This window comes from Haplochromis burtoni, unplaced genomic scaffold, assembly GCF_018398535.1.
Source record: "Haplochromis burtoni strain Fernald_Lab_line unplaced genomic scaffold, NCSU_Asbu1 Contig_9, whole genome shotgun sequence".
In the NCBI taxonomy this organism is placed as follows: Eukaryota; Metazoa; Chordata; class Actinopteri; order Cichliformes; family Cichlidae; genus Haplochromis; species Haplochromis burtoni.
This window is the reverse complement of record NW_024582370.1, coordinates 2326085-2336706: the sequence shown is the minus strand read 5'-3', so window position 1 is coordinate 2336706 and position 10622 is coordinate 2326085. Positions and strand designations below refer to the sequence as shown.

The following is a 10622-nucleotide window of genomic DNA, read 5'->3' as shown; positions in this document are numbered from 1 at the left end:
TCCATTTTTTTTTCTGCTCAAGCACAAACTCTCAAAGGTTGTATAACCAAACCTGAAAATAGCAGCTACTCATCTAAAGAATAATTCTTGGTTTAGGTGTCAGTTCAATCTGATGAAACAGATAGGTACCTTTTAATCACCTGGAAACCCACCCAGGCCCAAACTCTTTTTTTATACACCTGTCTCAGCTTTTATATCAAGTAACATCCATGTCTCAGAGTTTTTACCTTTCCTAAGCCAGAGCGCTGCTTGTGTTCCTGTTTTTGTCATATATAGTCAAGGCCAAAGGTGACCATGGTTCCACCATGACAGACAGCTTTAAAGGTCTTTGCAGCATAAATGTTTCATGAGGGGAAGACATCTCTATTGTCTTCCCCTCATTTTAGTGTGCCTTTTTAATGTTTAATGAATTCCTCTATTCTAAATGTATAATTCAGATTAAAGTTAGAGAAACCAATTAATCCCTGCAGTATGTTCTTATTGCATTCTGTAATACACAAAATTACACAATAAAAATACACTAACAATATGTCCCAGCAGAATGAGCTAGCAAACACCGATGCTTGTTTACCTCCTTTCGTCTCAGATCCCTGGTGTATTACATGTTGGCTGACTCTCACAGCCATAGCTTACCCTGCTGTCTGGTTAGAGTTGAAACATTGGTAATGTTACACCAACAACAGGTTGGACAGTTGTTTGCTGATACATGGCTCATACCTAACCTGGTTGTGAACTTTATTAAAATAGAAAAAAAACATTGTGTCTGTCCCAAACTGAAAGTTACCAGAAAAGTTTTTTTCTATTATATTTTTAGATGTAAACAATATAATAGAACAACATCTAAACACAAACCGTCTGTCTAAAGTTTTCTGTGGACAGCTGTGAGATGTTAAAACGTGCCTAGGCAGCAATGTGTCATAATGTTATTTTTAGGTTTTGTTTTAATGTTCATTTATTCTTAAGGGTCATACGTCTACTTAGCTTGTTATTTCATAAATTTGTGACATCAAGGATGCATTTGGCACCTAAATATTTAGCATTGTTAAGTGGACTTAGTATTTGTGTGTGTGTGTGTGTGTGTGTGTGTGTGTGTGTGTGTGTGTGTGTGTGTGTGTGTGTGTGTGTGTGTGTGTGTGTGTTGTGTGTGTGTGTGTGTGTGTGTTGTTTGTGTTAAAACAGATTTGATGTTATTGTGTCGTTTAATGTGAAATATAAAATGGCACATAGCCAGGATTTTTCACGCTAGAGACCTTAAACTTTTATTCATTTTTATTACATTTATGGCCTTCTACTTGCATTTTTTTCCCTAATTTTTAGCTCATCTGGCCAGAGAACTGAAAAACTTAGGCCATAGCCAGGCATCTAGTATCTGTTCATCTGTAAACTTGCCCATAATTCACAAGAATCACTACTCCTCCTAAAGTACTGGTCAAACTTACACAACACAAAATGATCACCTAATGGCTGTTCACTCAAACTGTGCTCAAGGTCAAGGTCATATTTGTTGTTTCACAGGGAATTAGCCATGGATCGTGATGGATCGTGAGCTGGACGAGCTATTATGTCATTGACATTCTGGTTTGGTTTATGTGCCATGCTGGTATTTTTTATTGCACGAGTACATCATCACCATCGGGGCTTAGTTGAGTAAATCTCAGGAATGTGTGTGAGAAACTCAAGGAAACTGACAGGCTGTGTAAAGAACACATAAAAAAAACATCTCTCAAAATTTTCCCTTCCCTCACCGACTATGAACACATCAGCAACTGCTTAGGGCTAAGCCACAGTTGCCTGGCAATGACTTTATATTTAATAACAGACTCTAATAACCATTTTTTAGCATTTTCATAAACTGGTATTCTATAGTGAATGTGAGTGTAAATGGTGGTCTGTCTCTCTGAGTTAGTCTCGCAACTGACTTCTCAACTGTCCAGAGTATACCCCACGTATCGCCCTATCACATGGATGCGATGCTTTTCTATATCACGTAAGTAAGAAATTATACCATCACATCCAAAGGCATCTAAATAACAAGCATATTACACTACACACCCAGATGTGTCCATCAAACATATATTTGTTCTTTTTATTTCATTAACAGATCTTTTTAAATATATATATATATATATAATATATTTATAATATAATATATAATATATATATATAATTCCAACGACAGGGGAGGGGGAATATTTTCATAATTCTATTTTTCCCTATTTCCTTAATTTTTCCCAACCATGATGCTTTCCATATGAAGCTTCATTTCTTGTCTGAATCCCACATCCCTGAACAAATTCTCTCTGTCAATGCAAAATGTATTTACTTACTCATCAATTAAAGCAACTCCACCACACCTTATCTTCCCATTTGTAATAACATGATCTAAATATATGTTTAAAATATGTTTAACTATTTCCTGGATGCTGGAGGATTGTACGTGCTTTAAGGCAAATAGCATTAGAGGTGGTTCTGTCTTTAGCACATAAATGGAATTAATATAGCAGATGCACGGTCCTGCACTGACTGCCAACAGTCTAATATTAGCTAAGCACATTGCTGTTGTTAGAATCAGTCACTAAGCTGGCTAAACTTAGTCCACTTTGTCCCAAGCCTCTTTCTTTTGCTCCACCGCTGATTTGTGCTGGGTAATGTGGTGTCTGGGGAGAGGTTGTGCTGCCTTTCACAGTGATGAGTAAATGACTCTGTCAGGAATTTGCAGAATAGAAAGAAAATAACCCCGACCCTAAAAGGAAAGTCTGAGTACTATCAAGAGGTGGGAATCAGAACAAAATGTACTTATACTTCTAAATCTCATTCACAATTGGCAACTCATAAATCACATTCACAGCTGATTTTCTTTGAGAAAATGACTTAGAAAAGGTTGCTAAATGTGCTATGCTGCCCTCATCTGGTCAACTTGATTGGCCTTTTTTTGTAGATCTTAAAGGATAAAGGAAAACATCCAAAGTACACACTCAATCACTACCCCACCCTGTCATGCCAAACAGACTTCCTTTTCCTCTGTATTATTTCCTCTCAATTTTATTTCTGCTTTGCTCCCAGAAGCTAGAATCTTCCCCCCACAGGCATGCCCTTTTCTACTCTTCCTGTGTTTCATATCAGACCTACCTCAGGGTCTTGTGTCTAAACATAGAACCTTTTCAGTGACGGTTAAGGTTACTGTGACACTATAGGTCCAATCCGATGCTTTAAAGCCAAAGAGGTGTCTTCGGATAAGGGCTTGTCTGTGGGACATTTGATGGGATTTCTTGGGATTATGATGTTGGAGGTGTGTCAGCTCCAGCTGGCTGTTATCAACATGCCTGTTTGTTAACTCTTGAAAGCAGATAACCGTCTATAATTCTCAGGATCAAGCAGCTTTTGAATGAATGTCCAACCTTTATTATAAAAGCTTTACTCAGTTATGACTGGGCTCTGCAATGAGCTCTGCTACTTGAAACAATGCTGATCTTTAATAATGCAGGAGCATTTAGTGATTATAATTTGTTAAACTAAGCCTAAATTGTCTGCATGCCTTGTTAAAAGTTTGTAGATTTTATTTGGAAGTGTAGTAGCTAAGGCCTACAGTGAGGAATCATGTTATTTTTTATCTTGCTGAATGCCACCACATAAACTGTACTCATGTCCAGGCTGTCCATTTCCAAGTTTCATCAGAAGAGGGCAGTCAGCAACCCCTCTGAACAAGAGGTGCTGTCACATAACACAGGCCAACAATCATATGCTTGAAGTGAAGGCTTGGCCCCACTCTAATTTAATATAAGGGTTAATCTGTTTACATGCACATTTGGACCCACGTAACTGTAACACTGATGCTGTGAATACACCTGTTAACAGGATATTCCCGTCCACATATGAGATTCGACACTGTGAGCAGAAAGGCTGTGGTCACGGTTCAAACGGGACATTACTAAACCAACAATGCTAAAAAGTTAACCTAATTTATTTCCGTTATAATATTGGATTCAATATCAGACTTGCTTAAATAATCATGTTAACATGATAATTAAATACCTACAGATGAAGTTTGTGGATAATGAAATATAACTTATGCAAGCACTTCCTCCTGAACAAAATGTATTAACTGTTCATGCCTCATAATTAAGGACTGGGCATTTTCAAACCAGGTGCTTACACTCACTTCCACAGCGTCTGTGCCAATGCACAATAACTTCATCTTGTGTGCCATTGTTTGTGCCCCATAAATGTTAGTTTGTTGTCCCAGCAGATGGATTTCCGTTCCAAAACAGACCCGAGACTCTGCCTTGCATTAGGCAGACTCACTGGAATTATTCAGGCAGGGGGTCCTCAGCAGCAGAGAGCAGATTTGGGAGCAACAGCTTCTATGATTCAGTCACAGGACTTTTTTTGGACAGTTAGAGGGGTTTGCCCTGACACAACAGACGGGCAGCAGAAAGCTGCAGATGGGCAGATTCTGAGAGATCAGAGAGAAGTAAAAGAGAGAAGAAAGAGAAGCAGACCAACTCAAAAGACTGTAAGGGGAGCAAGTTTGGCCGCTGTCTGTTTCCTTCTCTTAATCCTTAAATCTTCTGTAATCAGGATGAGAGGAAGAGAGCACGTTGGCTGACTTAGGACAGCAGAGTCTATGTTGGGACCTGGCTGATGAGGCAACCTTACTGGGCACTAGTAGAAATGGAGGGAGGGGGAAATCTGGAGCTGCAGTCAGTTTTGGGAAACTTAACCTTAACCAGGTTCTACTAAGCGCCAGCGAGAAGCGTGGAAGTCCAGGATGGTTTAATTGTCAAGAGGAAGTAAGAAACCAGAGGAGAAAAAAAAAGAAGAGGACTAACTCATGGCTGAACTGCTTTCAGGTGAGAGCTGTGTTATTATTTTTAGTAATATTTGTTCTGACGTGTGTTGTTTTTGCTTTAGTTTTTATGAACATTCCCTTTTTAATCATCTTTATTCCACCGTTAAAAGGCAAAAAAGACAGCTGACATTTAGAATTCAGATTAAGATGTCTGGCCAGATTGCAAGGTGTTGCTCAACAGGAAGTGGAGGCCACAGTGGCCTACACGTCAACACTAAAGTCAGGGCATTTTATGTTTGTGCAGAATGAGGAAGAGAGAGAAAAGACTTGTGTGGGAACTGTGCATGACAGAGTGCTGAAATACAAGCATTTGCTCGTGGGATTAAGGGATTTATGATACGTTAACAAGATCTTATTAAAAAGATAACTAATTGGAATAACTTCTAATTACTGTGACTGACAATAGGTGCAAAACTAATTTGCTGAAAAAATGGGTGAGTTTTGTGCATGCAGGACCACAGCCAGCTCTTCTGTCATTTCCAGTCTTTAAAATATAGAGAATTAGAACTAGCTGACACTATCATATTTCTGAGTCTTGAGAAATAGTGTCTTCAGTGGCTTGAAAGTATATTTACACATTAGATACAAACTTTACACTACAGGATATGCCAGTGTGCTGATGTATGGAAGCGCAGTATAACAGTGTTAAGACACCATGACACATGCTGTCACTAGACTGGCCTCCCATTGCTTCCAGTGCCATATGGCCTTTTTCATCCCAGTTGAGTGTCCCTATGCCTTCTTTCACTTCACTGTGCAGACTGAGCGACCTCGGCTCTGCAGGATTTCTTGTTTTATAGTTGCTGTTATTTATGTGTAGATTTGTGCCTTCACATTATTTACGTTTCAGTTGTCTTAAATATATTTAAATTATGAGACTGCTTTCAAGGTGATAAGTATTTACTGTCTTTCTCTGTTGTGTGGTGCCAGTGAAAAATCAACTGGCAACAAGCATGTTACACAGGGAGGTTACCTATGTTGTAAATCAGAGACTTACTTTGACAGGAGGGCTGAGGTAAAGCTCTTCATCCTCTTTAGGCCTCATGCCTTTTAAACAAGGCCTTTTCAGGTCACCAGATCTATTTAAAATGCTAACTTTAAAAGCTGCCAGTTTGTGTTGCTCGTCTCACAATCACACGTGAACTGGTCTAAGGAGGGGAAGAGGTCTTACACCTTCCAAAACGAGACTGGAATGAGACAGCAGCACTTGTTATGATTTGGCTTTTGCAAAGGAAAGAAGAATTATAGACATCGGCACATTTCAAACTATGTGCACGCAGTTTTGTGTGCATACATAATGTGTGTACACCCGGAAAAGCGCTTTCAGTGTTTCGCACATCTGTCGAAGGTAACGTTACTGCAAATGAACTGTAAGCTGCTCGTAGATTATGTATTGTTTTTTTTGAAAAACGTTATCCCCCTTTAACTGCAACAACAACCACCTGTCTGCTCAATCTGAACCTATATATGTGGCTACGGAAAATAATTGTGTGAACTGTGTTCATTTCATGTGTATGATAACAACATTTACATTTTTCTGTTTAAGATAAGGGATCTCTGCTGCAGGCCTGACACCCAGGTGTGACCAGAGTCAGCGGGGGTTCCAATGGCTACTGCAAATGACGACCCACACCTGGGCAGTGGCCCATCTGACGACTCAGAGATCCTCCTGGATGACTCTGACTCGGGCAGTGTGCTTTCAGACGACTCCGTGCTTCCCATCTATGAAAGGGACGGAAAATCAACAGAGCCGGCTAAAACATTGTACGAGGCCTGTGCCAAGAATGACACTGCATCCCTGCGCAGCATCATGGAGAGAGGAGTCACAAAAGATGAGGTCATGGAGCTAGACATCAATGGCAGGGTGAGATAAATGTCACTTCTCATTTTTTCCACACAGGTACTATGACAATGACTTTTTTTTTTTTTTAAATCAATTAATCAAGAAAGGTAACCTCAGCATCTATAATAGGCCTATTTATTTATATCTTCTTCCCCTCAGAATGGGCTGATGCTGGCTGTGTCCAAGGGTTTTGTGGACATCGTCGCCTTGCTTCACACATGCCCATTAATAGACATCAACCACCAAGACAATGATGGCAACACTGCTGTCATGATTGCAGCCCAAGCAGGTACATCTGAAGACATCAGATGACTTCAACATCAATTCCTAAGCTGATCATAGAATATTAACATAACCTAATTTTTTCAATCCAGGCTTCATCACCATCCTGAACTATATCCTTAACTACTACCCTTGTGTGGACACTGAGATCAGGGACCCCCGTGGGTTCACAGCTCTCATCAAGGCAGGCCTACAAGGCAGAGAAGAGTGTGTCTCCGCATTGCTAATGCATGGTACGTCTAGATGTCTTTCTACATCAAATCTTCTAACAATGTCCCTCACCTGTGACCGAATGTCAAGCCCACATGGAGAGTCAGGACGTACACCTCAGATGTAGAGGATTTGGTTTGGTGTGATTGCAATTAAACTCTTATAGGTATAACAAATCTATTAATGTCCTATATATGTAATATAGAGGGCAAAGCCGGACATCCGATCTGTCAACTAATCTGTTTTTTTCTGGACTACAGAGATTAGTCCTGTATGAACTGTGCAGGGACACATTTAAGAAAGCTCTGTAATAATTCAGTCCACTTTCTATTTAAAGTTTAATGATGTCAGACATTAATCTATAATCCATCTGTGTTCATAGTGTGCAACAAAAATATCTGTGTGTATATTTGGTCAGTTAAAGCCTTGATTATTTGCCAAGTAGACTTCCAAAGTCTCCTGAGTAGACATGACTAAGCGTCTTCAGCCAGAAATTGGTTAAACCTGGGATGTCAAACTCATTTTACACTGTGGGCCACATACAGCCAGTTTGATCTCAAGTGGGCCAGATCACCTCAGTTACTTCAGTTTTATTTATTGTTTACTTTTATAGTATACCCTCTGTCAGTGTAAAGACGTTTAGCAACATAAGCAACATAAAGAAATGTTGCTGTAGTAAATAAAGAAATCTCTCAGCATGACTCTTTGGGTTTATATTGTAAAAAATAAATGTGTAAATAGCAGAAAAACACCAGAGGTTTTTGTTATTTCGTTGTTTTTCTATTACTTAATTACTGTAATATAATATGAAAATGTGTAAAACTTAAAAATAAAAAAACAATGCAGTTAAAAAAAATGTATTCCCAGCAATTTTTGTCCCATCTCACCATACTGATGCTTGCCATCTACCTAATAACCTGTGCTCCAAAAATCACCACATGGTGGTGTTGTTACGCTGAGTTGACGGCAGTTGATTTCCTCCCACTCAACATTTCTACTGTTTTCTCTCCTCGGTGTGCAGGTGCAGATGTCAATGCAGTCGATCTCGTCCAGGGGAAAGGTCTAAAGGACTGGGCCCTTAGGACAGGAAGGTTTGAGACTCTAAACAGACTGCGTCGCCTGCAAACTCGTCCTATTGCAGAACAGTTCTGTGAAAGCTACATTCCTGAGTGGCCTGAGCTAAAGCTACTGGTGGCAAAGGCCACTGCAGCCAAAACAGCAGGTCAGAAGCTGAGGCAGCGCTTAAAAGACAGTCTTAGTTTCAGCTTCCCACATGACCCCCAAGACAATGGGGTCATGGACCACATGGTGCGGATGACTACAAGCATCCACAGCCCCTTGATAGCTACTGGTTGCCGTCCACTCTGTCCCACCAGCCCCCCAGAGATTGGCAAGCGACGGTTTGCTGTACCGGAACTGCTTGACAAGCACAGCACCAAGGAACTGGAGGAGAGCATGGTGTCTCACAGTAATGGCTCCATCACTTCAGCTTCACCTGTGTCGGCCACCTCTGTATCACTGACCTCTTGCTGCCAAGACTCAGAGCGCAGGCAAAGCTCACCAACAGGTGGCATGAAAAGCTTCATCCCCCGCAGCATGGCACACAGAAACAGCATCTTCCCCTCAGGCTGCATTCCCAAAATTGAAGTTACAAAATCTGGGGAGCGCACTCCAAAGAAGGAGAAAAAGAACAAAAGGCAAAAGGGTTACCTGGAACCTCCTGTCTGGAAGTACAAGGAAGCCAAGGAGGAAAAAAAGAGAGAGAAGAAAAAGCAAGAAAAGGAAAAAGAGGAACAGAAAAAATCGAAGGGGTCCAAACGTTCATGAAGTGAAAATGCCCATTTTTTGTTTCTAGCAAAACAGTTCTGAAGTGAGCAGCTGACAAGGGAAACACATGGGTGAACCTTGATCTGGAAAATGCACTGGCTGGCTTTTTTCAGCATCTTTGTACAAGCTGAAAAATTATGCTAACCAAATAGAATCTGGTTTTCCAGAGACTGTGGTTTACTGGTTTCCTGTCTGAAAGGGTGAATTGTTTTTTTGAGGATGCAATTACACTGACTGCACACACCTGCGATGGTGTTATTTTTCTCTATAAAAGGATTTTACTCATCTTCATTTCATGAACAACTTCTCAGTAGCGTGTCATTGTGGTATTTCACTGCAATATAACCAAATAGCCCATACTGTATGTGATCAGATGCCTTCAGGGAATGTATCAAAGTCACATTTAATCAAAGACCGTGAAAGGCAAAAAAAAAACAATTTAAGCTACAAATTAAAGGAAAAAATCACTGAGAAATGCTCCATCATGGAATAATTATGATGACTCAGAACACTGATTTCTATCCCACCTTGCCTCTTAGACCTGAAATATACTCCCTTACAGACTTGTGCATGGCAGCTGCAGAAACCATGAACAAGTAGCTGCTCTTATTATTTTACTTTCTATTCTGCTTGAAGGAAGAATGCACAGTTTGTGCAGTAGCAGTATTACAACAAACCAACTACTACAGATGTTTTTTAGTTTGTGCCGTATGGAAAGCACAAGTGTGTTATCTATGGTTCAGTTTCATTAAGCGTCTCAGTGAGCCATGACAAGGACCCTGCACGCGCTACAGCACAGCATCCCCTGAGTGGAGGTTTAATACACTATTAATGTCTCTGAAAAAGGTATACTGGAGGCATATGTGAACATCTGCAAGGACTCTCCCTGATAATCAAAGCAGTCACTGCACCCTTGCAGATTCCAAAAGTATCAAATGTGTACAGAGACAAGTAACCCCAAGCCATACCTGCAAAATTCAGGTTTTCCTTTAATTTGTCATCTTTTCTGTGATTCTTTTGCTCTTTTTTGTGTTTTGCTGTGTCACGCAAATGATGTGAGTGTGATACTATAAAAGGAACAGAGCCATCTCTGAAGCATCTTCTTTCATACTGGAAAACAATGCTCAGTGGGATGCAAATAGAAATCTTCAGCCTGCTGCTTCATATTGTTTGTTTCATCGATTATTATTTGAAAACGAGTACTGTTGCTATTCAGGGAAATATACAATAAGCATATTATTATCATCAGAATAACAAACTGCATATTCAAGAACAGAAACCTGTTGTGGACTATAGCTTAATTTTGGGATTTTTTAAATTATTCTCTTTATAGATAAATGAACTAAAATAATAAATAATAAATCATGCATTTAACTGCAATAAATATCCCAAATACAGCTAAATATGTTTAATTGTGTTCTCTGAAAACTATATATAATTAGATACATTGTGGTGAAAATTTAGACAATCATTTCTGGGGTCATTTAAAGTCAAAACAAGAGATGCAAAAAGCTCAGGTCTTCAACATCTTTATAAAGTAAAACTGAAACTGTGTCTGCGTGCGTGTGTGTGTGTGTGTGTGTGTGTGTGTGTGTGTGTGTGTGTGTGTGT

General features: G+C 39.8%; 1 protein-coding gene across 2 annotated transcripts; it reads left to right on the top strand.

Moving 5' to 3' along the window:
* Positions 1-2222: 2222 nt before the first annotated feature.
* On the top strand, positions 2223-10595 carry ankrd33aa (ankyrin repeat domain 33Aa). 2 transcript variants are annotated; one of them, XM_005914756.3, is made up of 5 exons: positions 2223-4850; positions 6396-6713; positions 6852-6981; positions 7067-7207; positions 8206-10595. In XM_005914756.3, the coding sequence occupies exons 2-5, from the start codon at positions 6456-6458 to the stop codon at positions 9009-9011; spliced, it is 1335 nt and encodes a 444-aa protein (XP_005914818.1). In that variant the 5' UTR covers positions 2223-4850; positions 6396-6455; the 3' UTR covers positions 9012-10595. The 2 variants fall into 2 exon arrangements, with proteins under 2 accessions (XP_005914818.1, XP_005914819.1); XM_005914757.2 differs by lacking the exon at positions 2223-4850 and adding an exon at positions 5291-6197.
* The last annotated feature ends 27 nt before the right edge of the window (positions 10596-10622 follow it).

Bases quoted from the DNA above. Each gene is read 5' to 3' on its own strand.
- ankrd33aa (XM_005914756.3), top strand. From the start codon at position 6,456: ATGGCTACTGCAAATGACGACCCACACCTGGGCAGTGGCCCATCTGAC. The intron at 6,982-7,066 runs GTACATCTGAAG...TTTTCAATCCAG, and splicing joins CATGATTGCAGCCCAAGCAG to GCTTCATCACCATCCTGAAC. The intron at 7,208-8,205 runs GTACGTCTAGAT...CTCGGTGTGCAG, and splicing joins CTCCGCATTGCTAATGCATG to GTGCAGATGTCAATGCAGTC.